At 38.1% G+C, this 27,839-nt stretch overlaps 2 protein-coding genes across 4 annotated transcripts; one reads left to right on the forward strand and one right to left on the reverse strand.

Annotated features, from left to right (window-relative positions):
* The first annotated feature begins 4,163 nt into the window (after nucleotides 1–4,163).
* On the forward strand, nucleotides 4,164–11,057 carry LOC112461640 (zinc finger protein 543-like). Of its 2 annotated transcripts, none has more exons than XM_025026961.1 (5): nucleotides 4,164–4,636; nucleotides 6,021–6,345; nucleotides 7,058–7,339; nucleotides 7,420–7,602; nucleotides 7,784–11,057. In XM_025026961.1, exons 1-5 carry the CDS (start codon nucleotides 4,472–4,474, stop codon nucleotides 8,152–8,154), a joined length of 1,326 nt encoding a protein of 441 aa, XP_024882729.1. In that variant the 5' UTR covers nucleotides 4,164–4,471; the 3' UTR covers nucleotides 8,155–11,057. The 2 variants fall into 2 exon arrangements, with proteins under 2 accessions (XP_024882729.1, XP_024882736.1); XM_025026968.1 differs by having other exon boundaries at nucleotides 4,472–4,636; nucleotides 7,058–7,330; nucleotides 7,784–8,154.
* A 630-nt stretch (nucleotides 11,058–11,687) lies between these two features.
* Nucleotides 11,688–27,253, reverse strand: LOC112461654 (S-adenosylmethionine synthase). 2 transcript variants are annotated; one of them, XM_025026978.1, is made up of 10 exons: nucleotides 27,008–27,253; nucleotides 23,849–24,764; nucleotides 19,315–19,392; nucleotides 18,863–18,985; nucleotides 17,350–17,462; nucleotides 14,787–14,930; nucleotides 14,166–14,384; nucleotides 13,863–14,045; nucleotides 13,594–13,727; nucleotides 11,688–13,386 (listed from the first exon to the last, which is right to left on the reverse strand). In XM_025026978.1, the coding sequence occupies exons 2-10, from the start codon at nucleotides 23,961–23,963 to the stop codon at nucleotides 13,281–13,283; spliced, it is 1,215 nt and encodes a 404-aa protein (XP_024882746.1). In that variant the 5' UTR covers nucleotides 23,964–24,764; nucleotides 27,008–27,253; the 3' UTR covers nucleotides 11,688–13,280. The 2 variants fall into 2 exon arrangements, with proteins under 2 accessions (XP_024882746.1, XP_024882755.1); XM_025026987.1 differs by lacking the exon at nucleotides 17,350–17,462 and adding an exon at nucleotides 18,232–18,344.
* Between the last annotated feature and the right edge of the window lie 586 nt (nucleotides 27,254–27,839).

Here is a 27,839-nt window from a genome sequence, read left to right on the forward strand (position 1 = left end):
GCGATTCGAGGGACGGAAATTGACTGTATATCCACGTAATATCCACATTCGATAACTCCGAGAAGTTACGTTTGCCGACTATTTGGCGCAACATTGTTAAGTATATTCTACGCCGCGGAGAATTGAAGGGCCGCCAGCGCTCGCAGCCGGTAAATCGTAACGTTTTGTGTAACGTAGCGCTCTCGCTCTAACGCAAACGAAAATAAATCAGTCCGAAGTGGCATCGTGCTTTCGCCTTGTTTCCACAGTCTGTTCCGGTTTATGTTCCGACGGCGAAACGCGATATTACGATTCTCACGACATTTAGTGTTCGATTCATTGATACTGCCATTGAAAAAACGCCTGATTGTGAGATCAGAATCGTTGTAATAACGATGTTATCAGTAGACAATCTACGTTTATCAGCAGACAGATATTACCATTATTACGAAATATATGACTTTATTCATAATTTAAACGCGAGGTATATGATAAGTGATAATTTTGATGATAAGTGAAGATTTTCCGAAATAGAAACGATAGATGGATAAAGCAAACTTGATACGAGATGAATCACTTGATAGGTAAAGATATTTCGATGATATAATTGATAAATTAATAAATTTCTTTCTCTTTCTCTTTTAATAATAATAACCTAGATATATCCCAGATAATCCTTATAAAATCGAAAAGGATTATCCTTTTCAAATTCTTTATGATATCGTGTAATTTGTTCGAAATTAATTGAAAAAGAATTCCTTTTTGATATTTCAAAAAAAGCGCTACTGCCCCGACGCAGCTACATGTGTCAATTTAGCGTCAGAAAAAATTCTCACGTGCTAGGATAAAATGCAAACCTGCGAGACACTGAGGGCCACTTCGTGCAATTAAGTTAATCGAAGTTCGAGCGAAATTGCCCTTAGTTGACTGATTGTGAATGCGATCCACTAGTCACTTCAAACGCTTCAAAGTATCATTTTGTCATTGTTTATTTGATAAACAAGAACGAAATGTTTCCAAGAGCGTTTAGAGCGAGTGGATCGCACTTACTTCATTCTAATATTTTTCGTGATATTTCCGAGATATCATACAAAGTGCGATCCACTTGACACTATAAATGCTTTGAAGCGTTCTTTTTCTCCTTTTTTCTTGATTGAAAGAAAAGAGAAGAGGAATGGCAAGATGCACTAGTACATTTTATGTTCTTTCTGATACAGAAACTGGATCAGAAGATTTTTGATAAATCATGAAGGATTCTTTCTTATTCTTTTTCGAGATATAAAATAGCGCTCAGATGAAGCTCCATTGGAATAGTATCTAAGCATAATATCGAATTTATTGCGAATTCTTATGGAGTAGAAAAAAAAATTTCTTTTGTATCTGGAGAAGGGCTCAGAATTGATGGCATAAAAATGAATTACTTTAGAACTTTTAAGAGTCATTTTAGAACAGAAATAATACGGAAAAAGAATTAATTTCATAAATCAGGAATTTAAGAAGAATTCTTTTTCAATTCTCCTTGCTCTCTATCTGGGAAGATAAGATTAATATGCCTCTTAAAAGATATATTAATTAAAAATTATGAGTTTAGTATATCTCTGAAAAGATATATTAATTTCACAATTACTCATAAAATTGAATATTTTGTTAAAATTAAAAAAGAAAAAGAGAGTTTTTAAGGAAATACAAAAGATAAATAAAGTTTTGTCATTTCGTGCCCCACATTGCTTCTCGAAATATCCATTTATATATCCGAAGATATTTCAAAGTAAGCTTCACCCCCGGAACAGATGTTCGCGACGAGCGCCGATAGCTTCCGTTTGGGAACGTCAGTCATCGCAGCGACTTCAAACTCTGATTAATGGCAAATGGATGATTAATTCAATCGACAGAATTGTTTAAAGTAAGATTTTTATATGATTCACTATCCCTAATCTTTTTTCTGTTAAACAAAAAAAAATTAATAATTTTATGTTAATAAAATAGTATATTTGATCATCAATTAAATTAACCGGAGTTTAATCGAATCCTCAAAGTAAATATATAATTCTAACGTCAAAATTTTAATTACTTCTCAGGCCGACTAAACTCCGATTAGCTTAATCAGTGAATTGCCTAATTTAAAAGCAAAATTTCTTATTATATGATTTCGTTTTTCTCTCAATCTTTTTCCTATATGTTAAACAGCAAAAAAATTAATAATTGTATCCATGTTAAAATAGTACAGATACTGCTACTTCATAAGTTGCTCGCCGATTAAGTTAATCGGAATTTATAAGTAAAGCAATTAAATTTAATGCCTAATTGATATTTGAGAGCCACGATTCTCTTTGTACGTATCTCAATCTCTCTTTCTCAACGACTTATTTCTTATTGAGCTGATTATTTATTCGCAGGTGATTCGATATGTTATTCACGTCGTTACCCTGCGATATTATATGAGAGTTGCTAATAAAATTAGTGTTCAGTTGCTATAGCAACTTGCGTGAGACTAGCAATTCGTACCATCTCGATTTCTGCATTACCGTCTCGAGAAAGAGATCCGTGTTTGCAACCAATTGTGCTGCTGCGCGCGTTCGGGATCTCACCTTCTTAGTACACAGACGCGATATATCGTGACTTGTTTAAAAATAAAAAAAACTGTACGTTAATTATAATCTTGCGTAGCCATTAATCTCTCAAAGAAACATTTTTTTCTGCAATTCTTTCCCCCGTATTGAATATCAATCGTTATAACGATTTTTCGCGGAGAAATAGTATCCACTACTTTTGATTATATCGATGTGTCATGCTTTCGCTGGCGATAATTTACGCTCAGTAGTTTCAGAGCATAATTATGGGTGCATCTTTAGGGTGTGTCCTTCAACGATGCGAAACGTGAGGGCTGAGTAATTTGACATGGTGGGGACTAATTCTCGCAACTACCCGATGTAGGGCGGATTTTGACTAAATCTCTATTAACTTATTAATGATTAACTTTATCAATATCTATGATATGTTATCTTGTAAATGTGGATAAAATTATTAATATTTTGTTATTTGTAACATAGAAAAAAGATTAGCGATTTCGGGTTGTATTCGTAGTCCAAACATATTTATAGAGGTGCAGACTCCGATTAACTTAATCGGTAATTAAAACTCTTATCCAGTGATATCCATATATGTTGTGAACATCAATTATAGAATTATTACATTAGTTTTTTTGTTTAAAGTATGAAAAAGAAATTAGATTAAGAGCAACGAATATCGTACACTTGGAAATTCCGTTTTAAGCAATTCCGCCGGTTTAATTAATCGCCAATTAATTTTAAATTAATCAGAATTCGGTTCAAACGCTTTAGATTGTTAAACGCATTATTTTCGTTGTTCTCCATTGCCAAAACGAACTATCATACATGCATACATGCGTAAAGAGAAAACTAATTATACAGTTAGAAATTCTGGTCGCATCGATTCCGCCGGGTGAATTAATTGCCGATTACAGCTAATCGGAGTCGCCGTCGGTTCGATAATAAAGAAACTAGATTCACGAAGAATGGGTTAAATGAGATCAGCCTATCCGTCGATACGTCCGGGTGACCGAGAAGAGACAAGCGCGCGGCGTCGGCGACGCCTTCATTTTCCACGGCGGTTCTTTCCGCCGGCGGATCTTATCCCGCACGCGACACGACGGGATGTTGTCGTCGAGGATGAGACATATATTCGTCACCGGGGCACGCGCGAAGAGGCCCCCGCGAGAACGTGGCATATATGTTTGCAGGGCTGCGCCGCGCGTTTACCGGGCAGTCCATTTTTTCGCGCCGGAGGGAGGCCGGGCAGGGCTCGCATTTCCCGCCGTTGGGAAGAATGGAAAATCAATAATCGCAATCGCCCTTACCGACTCTCGCGCGCGCGGGGCAATGGCGCGGCGCGGCGCGTCTGGCGGCAGTGGCGGCGGCCCACTCATCTTGCTTTTGCTTTTGCTTCTTCTCCTCCCTCCCGCCGCCGGCCGGTTCCCACTGCTCCGCCGCGGCGCTGCCGCGTCGATCGCGAACGACGTGCTTGGACGTGCTCTAGAAAGCTCGTCGCCTCTACTCGCGCTCGCGCGCGCGCCGATCTACGCGTCTCTCTCGCTCCTGCGGCGGCGCGGCTGTCGTTACCTCCATGTTACCTCCTCCACCGCACCGACTGACTCCACATCGTGTGGCGCGCAGCGCTGCCAGTCCGCCGTACGCGCCCGCCATTGAGGACGACCGCCATTATAGATTCCGTTGTGAGTGACCGAGTCCTGTTGGCGATTTGCGACTTAGCGACTTCCCACGGAAAACTCCGTCGCGCGTTTACGACCTTACGCCGCCTCCGGTCCCGTGCACTTGCCGCGAATTCGCGGAGGACGAGACGGAGACAGCGAGGGAAACGGTGGGAGAGGAGGGGAAAAAAGGGAGTCGAACAGATAGATCGCGGGCGGAGAAGTGAGCGAGCGAGCGGCACCCACGGCCGGAAAGGGCGCACGATGAAAACGTACAGCAGGAAAAAGGGCGACAGCCCGAGCAACGTGATCATCCACGTGAACGAGCTGTGCCGGCTTTGCCTGGCGAAGGAGGAGGAGATGGTGCCGATCTACGACGACGAGACCGTGCCGATGCCGTTGCGGATACTCTCCTGCGTCAACATCGAGGTGGGTCGCGGGCAGCGAGGAAGTTACACGTTTACGCGCGCGAACGCGATCGCCGGACGTTCCGTTCCGTCGGAACGACACGTCGTCGTCGTCGTCGTCATGCGTCGCAATTCATCGCGTATATTCGATTGGGTAGCGGGCGATAATAATCGGCGGCCGGGAGCGGCTCATCGAAAAATAGGAATCTAGTTTATCTCTCTGCGCACCGCGCGCGCACGGCGTCCTCTCGCATTATCTCCCCCCCCCCTCCTCGCCGCGTCGTGCCTCTTCGTACACGTATACGTACACATACCACACGTACGCGCGAGCGAGAGAGAGAAAGAGGATGTGTACATATGTATGCGCCAACGTCACACACCGATCCGCTCGGCGCGTATGTGCATACGTACGCGTGCGCGCGCGAATGACGCCGCACACGAGATGGGATACGTTGCGCGAGGCAACTACCGGCCTTACCGAGTTATCGACGAGCTACGGGCGATAGGTATAGCGGTGCCGGCCTTTTATGCGCGCCGCCTCATTACAGAGACCTAGAACCGCGCGCGCGGAAGCAGCATTCCGCTTACCCTACGGATTTATAGAGATCTGTAATTTGTTGGCAGTATGTCGGACGTGTAGCGTCCTCGCCGTAGCGATGTAAGATGTAATCCTCCCTCGGAGGAAGCGCGCGCCGTCTAGAGACACGATATATTGTTCTCCTCGAGCGGCGACTTCTCTCGATGTCGACATAAAACAGCGGAGGACGCCCGGGCTTCTTGACGTTACAGATTTTTTAATATTTTAAAGACCTTCGTATCAGCCTTTACTAATATTGTACTAATGTCCATTTCCAAGAATGTAAATTAACACTTTAATCTCGGTTTAATTTACTTTTTATCTTTTTCTAGAAGTTTCTAAGAATTAAAAAAATCTATAATGGAGTAGAAGTGGACATTACTACACTATTAGTATTTACTATACAAGAAATCAATAATTGTTCATCAATAATTATTCATAAATAATTTATATTGATATATAAATAATAAGGTATATATTTTGACGTTAAGCTCTATCTATTAATCTTTGGATGATATTCATGAATCTGTTTTCTATTGCTGAATTAGTGTGTACTGTACTTAAAGTGAAATAGGTATATGTTTGCAACTTGGCGAAAGTAAAAAGGAAAGTTCTAGTGCAGTCCAGTATAGCAATAAAAAACAGACCCTTATGTCAGATTTTATATTTAAAATTGTCTTAAGTCCATCTATATGCTGTATGATTTATTTCATTGGCTACGGAGGATCTAAAGATGACCTTAAGACAACCTTATGTATAGGATCTGACTATGAACACCGATCTGTAATTATAATTGAAGATAATAACTTGGGCATCTATGATGTTTCAGGTTTACGAGCAGGATGGCCTGCCTAACATGATATGTCATCCCTGCAAATATCAGTTGGAGAAATCTTATCAGTTCAGAAAAAAATGCCAGGCCGCGGACGCCAAGCTCAGAAAGCATATGAAGTTGATACAGCAGTTGACCGGGCAAGACGAAGAAGGCGAGAACCAGGATAGCAATAGGGACGAGTCCAAAGAGTCCACAGGAAAATCCAAGCAGGTTAAGCAGCTGTTAGCCGATCTAGTTGCGACTAAAGGCGACAGTGGCCAGACCGACGGAGATCCCATCGAGGTGACGGAGGAGGAACTCGTCGGCGGCTACATCCTGGGTGTGTATTATCGAGGAGTTTGTTTCGCTGCATCACCGCTCTGGACCTTCCGCTCTAAATCTTCCAAGCTGGTTTCGTTACAATGACAATTTTTGTGGGAAGGGATTGTAAGGTTCTTGCCCAATTTTTACTTTGGAGGCTTGTATTTCAAATAGGTTTCTGTTCCGCAAAGAATGACGCAATATCGTGTTTTATTTATCAGTTAACTTGGGATTAAGTTCATGTTTCGCAGTTTTTGTTTTTATTAGAATGGAGTATATTGTTACCCAAAATTCCTATTGTCATATATGCGGGGCGTCAAATCCGGGAATCGAACACGGATATTTTGACAAGTGACTGTTACAGCATTGAGCTAGCCGACATCTCTAGACCGGGAAGACGATGAACATTGAGAAATGTCTACAAATATTTGGTTTATATACATGGCGTATCTAAAGGTTGTTGCTAAAGTTAAGGGGTGTATAGAGGAATAGAGCAACTTTCGATCAGGAATTCATATTCTCCGAAGTAATCTTGAGTCAGTACAAACCTGTGAATGTAAGAAACTACATTACAGACATACCTTACATTCACAGGTTTGTACTGACTCAAGATTACTTCGGAGAATATGGGTTCCTGATCGAAAGTTGCTCTATTCCGACTCCTCTATACGCGCCTTTTTGGCAACAACCTTTAGATGCACCCTGTATATGTATCGTCGTTTAATACGCAGGAATGAATTCCGAAAATCCGGAGATGGAGGAAAATGTCTCGGAAGATCCGGAGAACATCACATTAGTACCCGCCGAAGAACGAACGGCGAAGGCGCGCTGCACGATAAGGACGACGCGCATCAAGCAGGAGCAGGAGTCCGATGACGAGGCAGAGGAAGTGCAGAGAGCGATCGCGAATGTCGATCACAAGAATGTTTACATGATGGAGGTCACCAGCAACAATGCCAATCAGCCCGACTCATTGAAGTTACAGCCTTTGGGTGATACGATCGGTAAGGAATGTACGAGAATATGTTTTTATTTGTAACAAAAAAAAGCCAAAATACGATTAGAAATTACAAATGACAAATGTGGATTGTAGTCGATGGTAATCCGGAAATGAAGGTGTTTAAATGTGACAAGTGTCCAAAAGCGTTCACCCGAAGAATAATGCTGAAGAGTCATCAGTCGGTGCATTCCACGCAGAGAGGATTCACATGTCAGGCGTGCGAAAAGTGGTTCCCAACCAGATCCGCGTTAGTGAGACACGAACGCACACATACTGGTTCGTATCGTTTCGTACTAATCTCATTCGTAGAAAAAATCTAATTCTTTATGAATATCCTTACCACTATTCTCAGTAGAAGTAGTCGCGTAACGTACGTTTTAATAGCATTGAAAAATGCGTAATTATTGAGTTTATTATAGAAATATATAATCAATGTTGTCTCTGTCTATACTTACAGGCGAGAAACCGTTTGGTTGCAACATCTGCCACCGTGCTTTTGCGCAAAAGGAGATTTTATTCCGACACTTAATGACACATTCTGGCCAAAAACCGTTCCAATGCCAGCACTGCGAGAAGAGCTTCACGCAGCGAGAGGCACTTAAGGTGCACATGCGCCGGCACCAGAAATTAAATCCGAATGATATTCAGCTACATCATTGTCAGCTTTGTCCAAAAGCATTCTGTCACGCGTCAGGTCTCAGCAGGCACTTGGTTACGCATACTGGTAGAACGTACAAGTGCGTCGAGTGCGAGAAGACCTTTACGGATAAGAGCTCGCTGCTGAGACACAGTCGTATCCATGCGCCCAAGAAAATCATAGCAAATTGAGCAAATGTCTTGCTCAGTTTGTTGTGATTTTCCTGAGTTTAGTGGATATGAACAGTTTCTTTGAACCGGCATCTATGTCGAAATTAAACCTGCAGTGAATACTGTCAATATTAAGACCTGGACTCTCGCCGCGACCATGTTAGATCGTGACGTTAGAGGCGAGAAATGACACGCTGAGAATTCTTGCGTGCCATTTCCAAATAAAAAGATATTTGCATAAAATAATACTTCAGATTATTTCAGCTTTAAACATACTCCGAGGTTTACCCCTTTCCCGTATCAGTTAATAAACAGTCGTAAAATAAATGTAATAATGAATGTACGAAGTCGTAAGTCATGTAGGCTTAAGCGCAAGCGCATGATTAGGCTTTGTATTATATTTATTTTATGGCTTTTTATTAACTGTCAAGGGAAAGAAATCTCGAAGTATTTTTGAAGTTTGCTGAAATGATCTGAAGTATTATTTTATGCAAATATCTTTTTATTTGGAAACGCAAGAATTCTCAGCGTGTCATTTCTCGCCTCTGACGTCACGATCTAACATGGCCGCGGCGAGTACCTCTTAACGAAAAAAATCTACAGATTTTCGAAGAGTTTATATGGTTATTTTATTGAGATGGGCTTAGTTGTATAATCATTATACAGGGCGTTTCCTAAGTAAGTACAAAAAATTGAAGGGGATATTTTAGGCTTATTTTAGGAAGAGAAACTCTTATAAATGTATGTCCTAAACTGTTTTGTTTCCAAAATACAGGGTGTTAAATTTGTGAAAAAAATGTGAAAATTTCGAAAATCTGGAAAACGTTTAAAGGAATTTTATTCAAATATAGTATGCATGATATTAATAACCATTTTCCAGTACCGATAAAAAACTAAATAATTTTTAGATCTATCAGGGGCATGCATATGGGTAATTTTATATTCTTGAGTGACTTTTTACGTACAATTCTTATGCCCTAGCAGACCACGCGCCGTTACTTTTGGACATAATGCAGTCTCAATCAAAGCCAGATATATATATACACACACACACACAACACACACACACATACACATATATACTATATATATATACAGAGATATATATATACATATATATAGATTAACTTGGATATTTACAATTTTACCGAATTTGGAAAAATGATTATTCAATTGTGTTATACTGTTTAAGCTTTGTGGAATCTTTTTCAGTTCCAGAGAGCAATTGGCCGGGTTATGCACTACTCTCTGTTTCGGTCCCAGACGATTAAAATCAAACGCTTGTTTGCGTTTCAGCGGATTGCTCTGGGTGTGGGTTATTTCCGACGAATTTGTGTGGGGAATAACCGGCACACTAATCAGTTCTCTTTGCCCCCTGCCGTAAATCTCAGGCACAGGTTGCGGATGTCTACCCCATGGCATTCGCGTGGCTCCATGCTAGGTGCGTCCGGATTATATTCCATATTAGAATGGTAGTTTCTTAAATTAGGTGGTGGTAAACTGGCAAGAGGGAGATGTGGCGGTGGTGGATTACCATTAGGACCCTGCGGTGGTTCTGGTACCGTGGCCACTGGAACTGTTCCTGGAGCTTGAGCACTATGCGGTCAGAAACTCAAAACACGACTAAGTGCCACATCTTCCAGTACAACTGGGTCTGTGCCGTGATCATAGGGACAAAGATCTCCCCTCATGCAGTATCCCTTTTCGTCAAAGTCTTTGCAACGTCTCTTTGCTTGTTGTTGAAAAGAACCTGTCTGATTATTTGGAATACTACTCGCGACAGCGACAACACTTTGTATCAATTGACAGCCTCATGTCTACATCTCCGTGATTACTATCTTAAGTTGGTGTACCACCACCAGGATTTCTCTCGATTCGATCCATTTTATCTACCTCTATTCTTTCGAAGCGATCGATCTTCTTCCGTTCTATTGATCTTGAACGCGATATATATATACATCCCGTAATTTTCGCATATCTGTTTATTCCGAATTTCTTGGGTATATTTAATATAATTAAATTGATATCAATTTACTTGTGTGATTGTATCGTTTTGGCTTTGGTCGAGACTGCGTTATGTCCGAAAGTAACGGCGCATGGTTTGCTAGAACATGAGAATTGTACGTAAAAAGCTAGTCCTGACTGATTACGGCGTTTTCTCCCTTTTTTTTGTACTTACTTAAAAAACACTCTGTATGTAATTAGTATATTTAACGTTAAGAAACATTAAGCATACGTTTATTTTAGTCACCCTTGTATAAATATGAGCGAATCTTATAATTGGGGAAGTTAACCCAAATCATGTATTCGAATGAAATGTATATACGAAACGAAATTTGAAATACAAAATTGTAAGTAAAGAATACATTAAAAATTTAGACTGATATAAAGTTTTGAAAATATAAGTTGCATTTAAATGTAATAAAACAGATACTACGTAATGCAACATGCAAAATGAAAACATGTATGAGCAAATATTCAATATCTCGTTCACTTGATTGCAACTTATACAAGAATGATTAAAATAAATCCAATAATTAATTTTAAGTCCCGAACCTTTTTTTTTTATTCAATTGATAAGGTTTTTTTCTTTGCGTGATTGAATTATAGCATATAATTTTTTTTTTAATACTAAGTGCAATTTGAATCAGGCATGTGCAACGTATTAAAAATTTAAATTACGTCACATAGCTAAATATAGCATAACAGCAACAACATTGAATGCATTAGTATAATTTTAGCTTTCCCTTTAAGGTAATGATCATATTCTTATATATAATTTTTATATTCGGAAGATCACATATGATTATGTATCACGTACCCCTTTGCGATGTAGAATTTATAACTATTCATAATTGATGTATATAGTTCTAAATATAAAGCTATATATTAATGGAATTATGTCATTCATGTGTGCACATAAATGCTATTTTATTATAACAACTATCATCCTTATAATCACCTAGTCTAAATCTTCTAAAAATCTATTTTATGTATATATAGCCATTCATATATTGAAGTGCTATTTAAACAGTGTGGGGGAGAATATTTTGAAACACGAAATTTACTCGATATATAAAAGAAGAGAAATATTGCAAAATCTTATATACACGGGAATAAGTTGTACTGGCGAGTGTATCATATACGTTTTATTCAAATCTATTTTGCTGGATACGTGCACCTACGGTACTCCAACACTGTAAAAGTATTGCTATAATGTAACAAAATGCACGGCAAGGCGGAATAATGTGGGCTATTAGATTACAGGGGTTAATTCTACATGTACATCTCGTTACATCATCAAATACTGAAGAGTGATAAATGCAAGAGTGCAAATGCATATAAAAATTGCTCGCTACGTTCGCGAACTATTATAGCCAGTCGCAGCGTCTTGTGCGACAGAGCTCATGTCACATTTGTCGGAGAAATGTTCACAGAAATGCAATATTGGTCCGTTAAATGCAAATTATGCGTTGCGTAAAACGCTAGGAAGATTGAGGATTAAATACGCTTTGCTTATGTAATGATGCGGTAGTACACAAAACGACAGGGAATACTTTTATTAAAAAATCCGTTTTATTTTGTCTTTCTTTTTTTTTACGATCCTGTGCACTATTACATATTGCCGATATGATTTACGTCGCAACAAGTCGCACACATCAATTCTGCCAGAAGATGACTAAAATCTTTTTACAACTGTTTCTCTATTTGTTTCTCCCATTAAAATCCGACTATGTCGGGGACAATTTGTACCAAAAAACAATGAAAAATTCTACAACAGTTGCGAGCTCCGTCACACGGTCTGTGCTGGACCTCTACCGGAATTGGATTTTCAATGGTTTCGCTTCCTTTTATAACATCTGTTGCATCAATTGTTCTATTTAGTTAAAACAATAGCAAAGGGGGAAATGACCGTACACTTCATGGGGCGATTAAAACACAATTTGCTTAGTTAAGAATATTCGCGCGTATACTATAAAACAATGAAGTCTAATTCCATAACGAAGCTGTTCAATTAGACTAATATGATGATTTTTAAATATTCTAAAATATTTAACAATGGTTGATCTATCGTCGATAAATGCATCCGATCCGGCATTGTATTGCAACTGCCTTTCGTGAAACTCATGAACATGACACGCGAACACGCGTTCATGACACACAAACGTCATTTCCTTCTTTGCTATACACATCCCAAGGACACATTGTCATTAATTTACACTTCTTTTCCCTCCTCAATGATTAATAATTCTAATGAAGGTACGTACACGAAAGATCGATTGGAAAGTCGATAGAGTCACTATTGAAATAAAACAGGCTTACGTAAATTAGCGTGTATAATTCGTGCAGTCTGATTAAAAATTTGCTCATTTAGCTCGATTAAGTCGGAGTATCGAACTTTCGTGTACGTGGGAGGGAGCTACTAAATACAGCTAAAAATCTATGAGACTGCAGTTACATTTCCCGAATCTGAAAACACGTAGCGCTCGTTTATCCATTTTCTTCAGATGAAAATTTAATACACTACAAGTTGCTCTTCTTCTTACTGGTTTGTAAGTAGTCAGCGTGTATCAGCGAGGAAAAAATCGATTTGCTGTTGCCAGACTGAGTTAACTCACAATCAGTTCAAGAAAGAAATTCTTCAAGACCTGAACAAGGAAACTTACAATGGGCTCCATAATATAGGCTCGGTTCGCTTTTACTTGCATAATGCGCCCATTATATCTAGATGGTTATTGTGCCGTATTGTTAAGAGATACCATCACACGAAAAACCGAAAGAGTGAAGGAAGAAATGACTGTTCATACCCGGTGTGTCGGATTATGAACGAGATTTGTACTATGCCTGTCGTCACATATATAATGCGGTATTCCATGGCAAAAAGAACTAGAAAGAGAACTGCCTATACCTAGTCCTCTCTATTGCTAAGCATTGGCGTAAGAAATCGGTGGCTTCGGTGATGGTAGCGACACGGGAATTGAAGTATCGCGGACGAAATTGTTTTTTCTTCTTATTTGAAATAACACGATTACTTCTCTGAGAGGAAGATAAAAAGGGAGATAGAGTTAGAGAAAGAGAAACAGAGATGTTCTATCAAATATCTAAGACCGAGAAACGCCGAGACCAATTTAAAATACATCCTCTCATCAATCGAGAATCAGCTTTTTTGGTTGCTCCCATGTGAAACCGTCTCGTCCAAAGTGACCGTATGTGCTGGTTTGTTGATAAATAGGGTTGCGAAGGTTTAACTCCCTACAAAAAAGATAATTACACTCTTAATTTATTTATCTTCATGTACATTTGATGTATTATATCACATTATTCAATAAATTATATCACACACATCATATAGTCGTTGCAATATATCATAAGTAAAACAATATTTATCATAACAGTTTGCGTAACACAAGTTATATTAAAGTTACGGGAAAAATGTTAAAATTATTTAAATATACGTACTTGACGATCTTTCCGGGTCGTAAATCGAAGTTCTTGTTCACTATGTCTAGGAGCTCGTTTTGAGAACGCGTGGATGTTCCATAATCGAAAACTGTGATAGACAATGGTTCCGCCACTCCAATGGCATAGGAGACCTAATATAAATAATCGTAAATTTTTTCATAATACACACAAAGATATACAATTTTCTTAAATTTCATTACAAAATAGTTGTGGAAATTGCTTTTTTTATTTGAACAAGAATAAAGCTTGACGTTTGTGAATTTTACCTGTACAAGACAGCGTCTGCAAAGGCCAGCCTTTACCAAAGACTTGGCAACCCATCTCGCAGCGTATGCAGCTGATCTGTCCACCTTCGTAAAATCTTTACCGGAAAATGCACCACCACCATGCGCTCCCCAACCACCGTACGTGTCTACGATGATCTTCCGTCCGGTAAGACCAGCGTCACTCTAAAATTTTAAATAAGAATGTATCAGAGTAACTTGCAAAATATGTTGCACATTTTTATTCAAGATCGATTAACATCTGCATTGATTACATTATATAATACTTGGGGACTTTAATAATACCTGTGGACCACCGATAATGAAAAGCCCGCAAGGATTCACATGGAAGATTGTTCTCTCGTCTAAATATCTCGCGGGTATTACTTCTTTGATGACTTTCTCCATAACCGCCTTCCGGAGTTCGTCTAGACCGATTTTTTCGCTATGTTGCAGTGATACCACAACAGTATGGACTCTTATAGGTACGCAGGCTCCATGGTCCATGATATATTCGCAGGTTACCTGTCGTATACATAATTACACATACGCCTTATATAAATTATACATTAATTTTTTAAGTTATTAAAATATTATAAAAAAAAGTATATTTAATGGATTATTCTCAGCTAGGTTTTTATCATCATAGCATTCAAGAGTAGCAAATACATAAAATACATCATTGAATAATCATCTCACTGTCCATGAACTTTTTTTTCTTATTGTCTAGGTCTCTGAGCGTGAAAAGTATCGGAAATGATTAGATTAGAAATTTTTCGACTTCCAGGCGCATCTTCCGACAAATTTTTTAAATTTCATATCGATACTGACACTCTTCCGCTTGTTTTATCTTATCAAATTTATCGAACTTTGCCCTTTGTAAATTAAGATAAATAAGAAGTATATACAAACATATGAAAATCAAACCTGTGTTTTTGAATCTGGACGAGCCCACCATAGTTCTCCACTTCGTCTTAGCTCGGCGATTTTCTGATTCAATTTATGTGCCAGCACGACTGTCAATGGCATACATTCGTCGGTTTCATCGGTCGCGTACCCGAACATTAGACCCTGATGAAAGAAATTGAGTTATTCCAGCTAAAATTTATAAGATATAAGCTTCAAGCATCGAACAGACTTTGTACATATAATTTCAAATATGTAGATAAATTATTTGAAATTACGTGCTGTCAGAATATAAAAGTAAAAATTGTATTTTTATGCGTGAAAGAAAAGAAAGCTTAATTAAAAATTGAAAAGCTTTTGTAAAGCGTAAATTATTGCACAAGTATGTGGTATTATACAGTGTATCCCATTTTAAAGTTTTCAATGTTATATCTCGCGAACCGATGATTTTATTAAAAAATGTTTCAGACGAAAGTTGTATGGTTTGGAGAGGGACACGTGATCCAGATGTGAGTCATGTCGTAGATGTCATCGTTTTCAAGAAATTTTGAAGGTGACTAATTTCTTAAATAGAACTTGATTTTTTCCTTGAGATAAAAGTTGTAGATCTCGTCGAGACGTTTTCAAAACACTGTAATAAAGCTTTTTTTTGTTAAGAATTTCCTGAAATATTTTAAATTTTGACTCAATATTTTTAATGTAAAATATGAAATATCTCATAAAGTATTCATCATGTTTCGATGTCTTGACTTTCATACTTTTATACATAGAATAATGAAAGAAATCGAATAATAATATTATTATTATTTATAATAATAATAATAATAATAATTAATAATATTAATTATTATTTATAATAATTAATAATATTAATTATTATTTATAATAATTAATAATATTAATTATTATTTATAATAATAATAATATTATTGTTATTATTACTCAAGAAAAAAATCAAGTTTCATTAAACAAATTTCTTGAAAACAATGGCATCTACGACAGGACTCACATCTGGATCATGTGTCTTCCTCCAAACCATGCAACTTTTGTCTGAAACATTTTTCAGTAAAATCATCGGTTCGCGAGATATAGCACTGTAAACTTTAAAATGGGACACTCTGTATATATCTATGAGAAATATGAAGCAACATCTAATAAAAGGTGCCATACAGAACAGAACAGAAGTGATATAAATATGACAAAAGGGATATACTCATTAATAATTAAGTTAACATTAATAAACAACTTAATTTACAAGCTATTTACATTTCACACACCATTAATTACATAACCAACTAACTAGTTTACATAACGACTACTTAACGAATTCGTTTAAGGGGTTACACCACTGCAACTGTCCATTTTCTTTGGTATTTTTTTTTTAGAAAGGAATGAAATATATGGTCAAAAGAACTTTTAGGCTTTATTAGACGTATATTAAAGTATGTAAAAAAATTTTTTATTTGTTAAAAAAATACAAAATGGCGGCGCACGAGTCGCCATAGCACTACTCTGCGGCGCGCAGTATAAGTCCAACAATTTTCATATTATTCACTCCAAATTTTGAGCATATCTTTAAAATAACACTCCGAAGAGAAATACGTGCGGGATTTTCGATAACTTGATTCTAACATTATTTATTAACAAATGATTGCCCCTTTTTTTGTCAAAAATTGAACTGTTTACTTCAAATGCTCACCAATCACACAAAAATTAATATTTTCAAAATCCCCTACGTATTTCTTTAGCTATACTCATGTAGATTAAGAAAAAATTTTTTTGTTTTTTTCTAGATTCAAATTTGCGTGAGTTATACTGCGTGCCGCAGAGCGCGCATGCCTCGCGAGAATGGCTGCAGCGTCGTCATTTTGTACCATTATTGAATAATGAATTTTTTTTGTACACTTAAAAACATGATTAATTACATCCTTGAGAATAATATTATCCTCTTACTTTTCCTTCCATCTAAAAAAAAAAAATCGCAAAAAAACGCTTTACTTTAGACTTCTACAGTGGTGTAACCCCTTAAGAGTATGGTCAGTGGCCAATCTCTTTTGGTTACAATTACTTAACAATAAATTCTTAACTACGGGTTAACGTTACACTAAGATCATGTTATCCTACTAAAGACGTTATTAATCTACAATAATATAAAACATGCAAGTGCTTCCAAATCTATGGAATCTACAATAACGTAAAACATGCAAGTGTTTCTATATCTATCTACATGAAATTTCTTGCACTAATTGTATATATCCTACACGCTCATTCACTTCTTATATATATACCATACCATATCCCGCTAAAGAATCAACGACAGAATAACATTTGTAGCAATGCATTCAAACTACCGTGATAATGTAACAAATATGTGAAGAACACTCAAAATGTCATATACCACTTCCACCTCTATAGTGAAGAAATAAAAATAGGCCAGTAGGGTTACAAGAAGAAATAAAGAAGTGAAATGTTACTTATACAACTACTGTAACTTGTACTTAGTAGCGCAGGAGGCAAACGGTCAAAGAGAATAAAACAGGAGATAAAAAGAAGAGGAAATTCAACGATGGCAATGCTAATTGACCTGATCTCCTGCTCCCACTTCCTCGTCGCTACGGTTTTCGTGAACGCCTGCCGCGATATTTGGTGACTGAGCGTCGAGCGCCAACAGAACATTGCACAGCTTGTAGTCAAAACCTGTAGAAATCATTGTAGTGAGACAAAGATATTCGCTGCTGTTTTACGCGTCGACGTTGTCCTTGCACGAAATTCCGCCATTTTGGTGCATTGGGTTTTTAACAGACCACGTTGATCCCTCAATAATCCTGGAGTGACTAAAACTAATACAATGGCTGCATGTACGAGTTCGGGCACGAAAACTTCATGAAATATTGGAGATAATACTGAATCAAATTCTTTTGAAACTATTTAGTGTATATTATATTTTTTTATAATTTCATAATTTTATATTTTTTTTTATAATTAGACAACGAATTTATTACGAGTAAATTTTACGCATATGAGTGTATCCGAACATAGTACATACAGCCTCACTTTCTATATACATGATAACTAATATCGGCACTTTGTTGGAATTGCATTCCAGTGCTTTGTAAACCATCTCTCCGAGACATCTCTGCCAAATTAGACATTTCTCCTGTATGATTGACGTAACATTGCGAAGAATTTTTCAAGAGATATTTTGCGGTATTATCTTACAACGATAATGCTTAGATAACTCGCACAGGTGCTTGCATTCTCACCTGCGCACACGCACGCACGCAGGCACACGTAAGATGTAACACACGCTTGTGACACACAGAATAGCAAAACAGATTTGAGAACGTCTGAAGTTTAAAGGAGGTCAGAGGAAAGAGGATAGTAAGAACCAAGAACATGGGGTAGATCGTTGACATTGAATTATTTTTAGCTGTTCTGTGGCACGGGCTGAGAATGGGTTATGTACCTGGTCACCTGCACCCACGTCCATCTCTTGCCTGTCCGTATGGACACCATCCGCGATATTTGGGGATTGTTGTTCGATCGCCACCAAAAGGTTCAACGTACGCCAATCGAATCCTGCCACGATATGCTTACGTTACACAGTCTTTATTCATTCTTTTTGCATGATCTTTTTTTGTCCGAAAGGTAATGAGCAGAATACTGATTATCCGAGCGATCGAGACATGGAGGAACCAAGTCAAACATCTCAATGTGTGTACAAAGAAGAATCCTTATACTCATCTTAGTATTACCATTAATGTTCGATATAAGAAAACAGAAATCACAATGTTTGGTGCTTGAATCTTTTGCGCCATGATTCGATCGTGTTGTCGTGACAATTCGATGAAGGACAATTGTATGAGGCGAATTTTATGAGGACGAGGGAGCTGGCTATCTATTCACAGAGCATGCATGTGTTACATGAGTAATGATTAAAGTCTCTTTATCGCGAGTGTAAAGATTTTAATTTTTCTCGCGCAAACATAGAATTAACATCCAACAAAGTGTCAGACAATCGGAGAAAGTGACAGACGTGCATCATTGAGACCTAAGGGCAGATATAACGCGCGTATCGCGTCGATCTGTTGCTGTACCTTTTGAAGAATCGTCGTAGCCGATGTGTTGCACTGTATCCCGAACGATCTTCTGATAATCCACCACAGCCTTTGATGTAATCTCCCCGCACAGAAGTATCATCCCAGTTTTCGTTACAGTTTCTATTGAAAATAAAAAAACTCGATTAAGTATAGTGTAACATCTACATAACGAACATATAGAATATATTTAAATGTGATTATATTGAAGGAATGTTATATAAAGTAAATGTTAAGGCAGCCATGTATATATACTTGGGAAATCATTCTTTTTTCTTTCAAAGATTGCTCGTTTCAATAATATATTGCAAATGCAATAGATGCAAGAGTCAAAAGTTCCGGGCTAGAACTAGTTCAGGGCCGAACAAACTAATGTATAAATAGAATACATATTCATACATGATACGTGTTTAAATGCCTGTAGAAATCAGCACTGTCTTGGCGAAACTTACCGCATGCTACTTTAGCGTCGGGGTCTTGTGTCAGGTGTGCATCTAAAATGGCGTCACTTATTTGATCACACATTTTGTCTGAAAAATAACATAAGACATATAAATATATAATACTAATCAAAGTGAATCATTAATCAAAACCGTTAGAGGATTTCTAATATCTATAAACATGATTAAAACATAATTAAAACCTTGTTAAGAAAGTAAATATAAATGTAATAAACAAAAAATGAGAGAGAATAAAGGACCCCGCCATATCCTTGTGGAAATTGGGTTTCGGTGACATTAGCTGAAACTTTGGAAATAAATAGTTTATGTAATGCTGATCAAAAGTCACAATGAGCAAAATTCACAATAATCAACCGTTTAGATGCTATCAACGATCATAAGTCAAAATAAGATGTTATTTCAGTACTATTGTGGTACAATGGATTTCGATATAATCGGCTGAAACTGTAGAAATAGATAGTTTATATGATGCTGATTGAAAGTTATAATGGGCAAGATTCACAATAATCGTCATAATCGATCGTTTAAGCGCTATCAGCGTTCAAAAGTTAAAATAAGGCATTATGTCAGTACTATTGTGGGACATTATTCTACAGAATCACTTATTCCTCTTGTTAATAGAAAAATATGTATTTATGTGAAAAAAATGTATATGCATGTATGTGAATCATGTTATAAGATTATAGTTCATATATGTATATACACATGCATGTATACATATTTTCTTCACATAAATACATATTTTTGTATTAACAAAAAGAATAAGTTGTATGATTCTGCAGAATAATACATTGCAGTCCACTGTCTTACAATAGTGTTGACATGCAGAACGTTTTATTGACTTTTAATCGCTGATAGCATCTAAACGGTTGACTATTATGAATCTTGCCCATTGTGACTTTTGATCAGCATCACATAAACTATTTATTTCCAAAGTTTCAGCTAATTTCACCGAAACCCAATTTCCATAAGAATATGGTGGGGTCCTTTATTATTATATAAAGGAATACTAGCATAATAATTAATTTTAATTCTGTCTGTATTGTAATTTAAGAAAAGCAGCGAATCGCTAATCCAAGATTAGTTCGCCTAAATTGCTCACGTAACTCGTTTCTTTCTTTATCTTTGATATAATTAGAGCCGAGATGTAGAGAGGAAAAACAAGTCATTAACCGCAGAGATAATTAGCAACGTACGAGCCGATTGCGAAAAATTAATTTACTATTCGTTATTTTTGAAACAGTTGAAGTTAAAAGACAAGAATAATCGCAACAGGATGTGTAAAAATTAGTTACATACAAAATCGAACATTTAAATAAATTCGGAAATAGTATTGTGATTTTTTTAGAATGTTAGTGAAATTTCATGACAACCATCATGGATTGGGTATCAGAAATGAAGAAATTTACACAAACAATTGTTATATATATAAATTTTCATAGGCATTTTTTTTAAAATAAAACTATTCGAGGAGAGAGTTGCATGAAGCACAGACATATGGAACACCGCAAAACTGTTATCAGCTTCATAGGCCGGATATTCATAGTAGGATCTTATATTTAAGACTATCTTAAGTAAAATCTTAAGATGTAATGAACCAATCACAGAGCCGTATTAGCATCTTAAGACATTACTTAAAACGGTCTTGAAATAAGATCCGACTATGAAATACCGGTCATAGAATTATTATGTTCTTAAATGTTAATTTGTTTTTGTATTACAAGATTACTTTATCAAGTCAAAGCTATTTCGAGCTATGATCTTTTTACGATTAGTTGAAAAAGTCCCTTGCGCGATTTGAGATTTCCCCATTCCTGACATCATATCCTGTAAGATGACTAATACAGATAACGTTGAATCGTTGATATAATCGTGAATTATAAGGCTTACGGTTTAATAATGAATCATTGGAAAAGCATTAAAAAACGAGAGTTGGGAAAAAGGAGAATAAAACAAATGTGATAAAGAAAGAAGAAAAAAGACGCTGATTTCTGGTTCAGTAATGAATAATAATAATAATAAATGATAATAAACGTTTGTCAGTCACAAACCCTCTGTGATCAATGGCGGTCGTTTAGAGAACGTTTCGGTTGGAAGTAGAGAAAAAAGGGGTAAGAAGAAGAAAGCATTGTGTCTCAAAAGGAACAGATGTTCGTGAAACGAGAGCACTAAAGCAGCACTTCATATGTCGCGCTTTCGAGACATGAAACAATTTTTTTATTATATATAATATATATAACAAAGATGCTTTATGTGTGTGTGTGTGTGTGTGTGTGTGTGTATATAAATTATAAATATTTTAATTTTATATTACTTGATATGATCTTCGCGCATTCTATAAATTTCGGATACATCTATCAAATGCCGCGTTTGGCGATTGTTATCATTGAGATTAAGACATGTATCAGTGTATCTAAAGAGTATTAGATAAAATAAATATTTGACGAATATTCAGATTTACGCGTCTAGTGTAAAATAGTGTATCTGCGTTTGTAAATAAAGAATAATATTTTTGCAATTAGTAATTTCAATAGCTATAAGAAATTAAAATAATAGGTTAATTCCTGTACACCTACTTTTGTTACTAACATACATTACGGCAGCTTTGTTAGTGCCCTACTTTTTACATGTTTTCCATATTCATGTTCTTTGTAATTATTCGACTTATCATAAACAAATGTATGTAATGATATGAAATTATTATTCACTACGACCAAACGTCGCAATTTCAAGCGTCGGTCTCTCACGGGCTCTAAGGCCAGTTCTGGAAGATTCCAACGGGTATAGGACAAAAGGAAGCACAAAGCGAGAAGGGGGGTCCCCGAAGCCTGTTCGTGTTACTCAACATAGCTTCATGTTTCTCTTTCTTTCTCTCTTTCCAAGAAGTCTGCGATGCCTACAACAATCAAGTTATATCTTATTTCTACTCCAGAAGCAGACAATCGGCACGATAACGATTTAACGCTTCAAGTCAATCGATTCCGAGAAGAAACATCAACAAACATTTGAGCGGCGTCGACGAACGACCAGCCGCGCCACCTAGGTCGCGAACAGAATCATCTAGAAGCTCTAGAAAATGGCGAACTTCCTTTCGCGCATGACAAACGATCGCTTGATGCACGCAGACTGGATTCGTAGAAATACCAGTGGATTCGTGACAATGAAGCTCGTAATAACGAAGCAATAAGGAAGTAATAACGAAGAGAATTCGTAGAACGACCGCATTCCATCTTCCCGACCGGTCTTGCCTTAGCAATTAGCTGTTCCCTTTTCTCACAGTCCTATCACTTCTATCTATAACACAGAGAACGGTTGATCTCGATTAGCCTGCGTTAATGCTAATGCATGCTAACGTAATGCATTTTTACATATTTACATACGAAATATACGTAACTCAACGTTGACTTGTATCGATTCAGCAGCATCTGCGCTTCGGTGAACCGTTCAAGAAAAGAATCTAGAATGGAAGAGGTTTTTCGGGTTTCATCAAGCTCGTTCCAGAAAGAGGCTTTTACCAGATAGCAGAGACCTTGCATCTGTTCCTTGTGTCTCGTTGCATTTTCTGCACTCGAGACGAAATGAGTAATCAGACTCAATAGAGAGAAAACGGGATAAAAGGGACGGAAGGTTCAACTGCAAAGAGCCAAGCTTCTAACGAAACTATAGTCCTGTATCCTGTTTCTAATCGCGTTAGGCGTCTTTCGTGTCTATATGTATCTCGAATTTTTCGGTACATATCTGCGGTATACGTATCTCGGAGCAACGGTCTCCCTATCTAAAATGAGATGCGGAAAGGCGCCGCTAAGGCACGGTACGGCACGGCACGGGTCCATTCAGGCCAATTTCGGACACGACGCAACCGGCGTCCACCGAGCCGAGCGCGGTTCGCGCGCGCCGATCGCAGCGCGATCGGCGCCGCGAGCACATGGCGGCGGCGCGCCAGCCAGCGGCAATGTGCCATGCCCCCGGTCCCGGCCAGGTCACGCCGCGTCGGCGAGAAAATATGTAGAAACGTGGAGATCCCTTTGCGACCCGTTCGCTCGTGATTCGAGCAAACGCCTTTTTTTAGAGCACAATCCCGGCCGGGAAGGGAACGATCGGCGGAGTGTCACGGGAAGGCGGGAGACGAAAGACGTGTATGGGGACGTGTATGCGTCAATCGAGATGAGATCTCGATCGGGGGACAAGATGAAAGGGTAGGTAGGTAGGTAGGTAGGTAGGAAAAAGCGCGCGGTACGCGCGCCCGGGATCACACGGAGACGACTCTCCTTCATGATGGTGGTAGTGGCGGCGGCAGTGGTGGTGTGGTGGTGGTGGTAGTGCGAAAGCCGCAAGAGGTACAGGGGGACGTAGACCGAGAAAGAGAGAAAGAGACAGATAGAGAGAGAAAGAGAGAAAGATGAAAGCTTTTCCGACCGATAATGCAGGGTCGCCCGATAAGGCCCGGCGAGGGGTTGGTCGTCTCACGGGTGGTCCCCCCCGGGCGGCGGGGGGAGGGAGAAGGGAAAAAGACTGCTTCTCTTACCTGGGTGTCCCTCGCCGACCGATTCCGAGGTGAAGAGGAACGAGGTGTCCTGCTGCAGCTCGGGCGGCGCGTGGCCGTTCGCGTAGCCGTTCATATGGTGCGCGGTCTCCGGCATCTTCCTGCGTTTCGGGGTCGTCGCCGCCGTTGTCGCCGTGTCGTCTCTCGTAACGGGTGTAGTTGTCGTCAGTCGTCACTCAGAATCGTTGGAGGGGCAGGTGCGGGGGGGTCGATCGGTCACCGCCGCGCCGTCGTCGAGCACCGCTGTCGTGTACGGCCGCGAGCGAACTCGTCTCCTCCACTGACTCCACGTGCCTCTGCCTCCTCCTCCTCGATGCCGTCGTTGTCGCCGTCCTCGTCGTTTCCACTCCGCCGCGCCTCGCTCCGAGTTTCACCGAGCCCGCTTAAAAAGGTCGGTGGGGTGCAATCGAGCCGCGTCTCTCTTCACCAGGGCTGTACCCCGCGTGGCTCTTCTTCGAGAGGAGAGGATAGACGCGACAGTCGCGACCGCGAGCGAGCACGGCGTGCACGAGAGGGAGAGCGGGTCGGGTGTCGGGAAGTGAGCGCGCGAGCTCCACACAGGCACACGGCACACCGCGTAATGATCGGGGAGTTATCGGAACGAATGGGACGAGACGAGAGACGACGCGCCGCGGCGCGTAGCGGGAAGTGAAAGAGACTCCCCGCCGCCTGTCGTCCTCTATTTATAATCTCGGTTCCGCCTGCCCGCGCGGCCGACAGGCACCACGGTCACGTGACGCGCTCGGGCGCACGGCGCGGAATTCGAGTCGGGATCGGAGATCGGACGGACGACGCGACGTCTCGAGCGCGTGTCTCTCTCGCCGCGTCGCGCTGCGCCGGTTTTTCCGCTCCTCCGCTTCGTTTCTCCGGTCGCCCTCCTCGACTCCACGTGCTTCCCCTGCGAAAAAACGAAACGCAAGTTAGAGGTCAGAGTCTCTCCGAGGACGCTTGCTGGGGATTATTCTATCGCGAAACTGGGTAATCGTATTGGCGATTATTCCTCTTGGGAGAGTACTTAATTTCTGAAAACGTTTAGTTAAATGGTTTATTTTCTGAAAAAGATGCAACGTTTTGACGAGTTTTAGAGAACAGATATACACTCTGATACTGATGCTACGTCATTTTACAATTAGTAAGATGAATTTGTATAACTTCATTGCAATTTCATTTTTTATCTATATTTATCTATTATAGTTATACATATACTCTAATAAAAAATTTTTCATATTTTCTCTGACTTATAAAAAATTCTGAAAAAATGTATAAAATTTCTCAGGTACTCAGAAATAATTAGATGCGGATTTTCTGAATATTTCAGTATCCGTATGTATTATACATATACAGTATCCACATGAAAAATATTTTCTTATATTTTCTTAAAAATTTTGTAAGAATTGAGACTTAAGAGAAATTCCGAGAAAATACATAAAATTTCTCAGATACTTTTTTAGGTACTTAAAAATAATTAGATGAAGATTTTTGAAATACTTCAGTATCCGTGTGTATGAAAATTTCTGATAAATTACACAGACTTTCTCATATTTATTCAGATTTTTACAAAGATGTGTTGGCGGGAAAAATCTGAAATGTTAAATCATTTGCTATTTTATTGGAGTTTTTCTGAAAAACGTTCCAATTCTTATAAAAAAATTCTGATAAGTTCTGAGCATTTAGAGAAAGTCTGAAAATTTTTATAGAAATTCTGATTAATATGGAAAATTCTGAAACATTTTTGCACCAGAGTATATACATACATATATGTACACCGGCAAAAATTTGAACTCACCGGAAATAAATACAAAAAGTCAAGATTAATTATTAAAATAAATGATTATGACATTATTTCTTAGATTTCTCAGACAAAAACGATACTGTATATTACGTAATTTATTTAATTACCCAAGATGCATTTATTTTTTTTACAACAAGCACGGATATTTATTCATATCAATATTTACATAAAAATAGGTATGCAATTATAATTACAAATTATAATAAAAATTACACCATTAAAAAACTGTTATTAAAAAAAAAAAAAATTAAAATTTTCATTTAAGTCATCATAGGTAAAATCTTGTTAAACAAAATAATTTTTATTCGAAAGATTTATTTATAATTCTATTATTTAAAAAAATAACTGACAATGAGTGTATACACTTAAACACCCTGTATATCAAATATTTTCTATATATCCAAGTATTTCAAGAGTAAATATGAATATTTAATCCATATTAATGCGCCGGCAAGTACTTCAGATCTGACTAATATATCCGTTTATATTATGTTCGTATACATGAAATACTGTAAATAAAAGTATAAAAGTATAAAATTGTATAATATAATATGGTCAATTTCTATTTCCTTGATTGAAAATTCCCTGAATTTCCTGTTTTTAATTTGCTAAATTATTACACATAAGAGAATATGAGAATTGCATTGATAAACGCTATATTATTATATAATTAATATTTATTAATCGCTGTTTGTATCAAAAGATCTACTCAGCATTTTATAATGAACACTTTGAAACAATTATATTATTCTGTCAATCTCGCGTACATCAATAATTTCTCGAAACTGTCACGCGAGTAAATTAATTTTTCTATATATATTATATTGTATCATTTTCTAATATATTTAATAATTATTTCAATTATCATCTAAAAATTATTATCATTAGTTTATTATTGCAATTCTCTTTGATGAAATAAAATCAGTTTTGCTTTTAAATAACGATAGTCCAACCGTCGAAGTTAGAAGTTAGAAATTTGAATTCTTAAATCCGAGAACATAGATATCTAATAGATAGCTCGAAGGTGATGACACTATGAGAAGTTTACAATTTCTTTTGATACATTCAACGTTCCTCCTGGTTTATCAACATGACACTATGATCTCGACGAATAATCACTTATTAGGATTTGCTTCGTCATACTTTACATTTGGACCTTTTCATATTGCATCATGTGCCACAGTGATCTGCGAAAGTTACGGGATAAAATAAACTGTCCGTATCTCCAACCCCCTCGCGGCTTAACTCTAAACAATAAGTAGAATTTTCCGGATTTTTGCTCCTAATGTGCGCGCTAATTGCGGGAACGTATGTACATAGAAGCCGACAAGTGCAGCTTGGATACTTACCGATAACACCGGTCAAGTGCTTATCAGCACGTGATTCCAAATCGCGTTATCTTTGGAGTGCTTGAGAGCTTCTAAAAGGGCGAAATTTCGTGTTGTCTCGTTATAGAGCGTTGTCGCGTTTTCCTGACACAGCCGGAAATGTAATTTGCGCAAGACACAAGATGAAGCCGCGGTTGCGAAATTTGAGCACAAGATTCAGTGAGAGACCAACGTTATCGTTACTCGACTCGGAATTGCACTATACGAGAGTGTGCAAGCCGGCTAGACTTTTATATATCGCTCGAGATATTCCCGAGAAATTCTTGGAGTGGAGTGGGATCGGCGGACGCAGCTATATTAGGATGTTGAATGACACACCAGTTTTACAGTAAATTGCACAAGTGTTATTTATTTGTTCTCTCGGGGTGATATGTAAATATAATTGTAAATCTGTCCAACACACGATATGGAGATGATTTAGAAGTTGGAATAGAAGCTGGATTGTTGTTTGGATGATTTAGAGATGAATAGAAACTGGATTTATTCATCTAAGATTATTTAAGACCGAGATTTGTGGTACACATAATATGACTTTTGATAAAGGATTTATGGAATAAAACAGTTTTGACAACCAAGCTTGAATCAACAAATCTGTAGGAAGCTAAATAGCTTCAAGTCAAATTCGATAGAACTAAAAAGATCTAAAGCGAGCACTTGTATAATTGACAACCTATGGAACTGTTAAACTTCTGTATAACTTCGAATTAGAAGGTCTCGAATTAGGAATTCGACTAAACAAGAATTTGCAAAGCATCTATAGGATTAAGAATTTTTTTGTGAAATATGATAATAT

The sequence above is a fragment of the Temnothorax curvispinosus genome, unplaced genomic scaffold (assembly GCF_003070985.1).
Source record: "Temnothorax curvispinosus isolate PA1 unplaced genomic scaffold, ASM307098v1 QBEX01001249.1, whole genome shotgun sequence".
In the NCBI taxonomy this organism is placed as follows: domain Eukaryota; kingdom Metazoa; phylum Arthropoda; class Insecta; order Hymenoptera; family Formicidae; genus Temnothorax; species Temnothorax curvispinosus.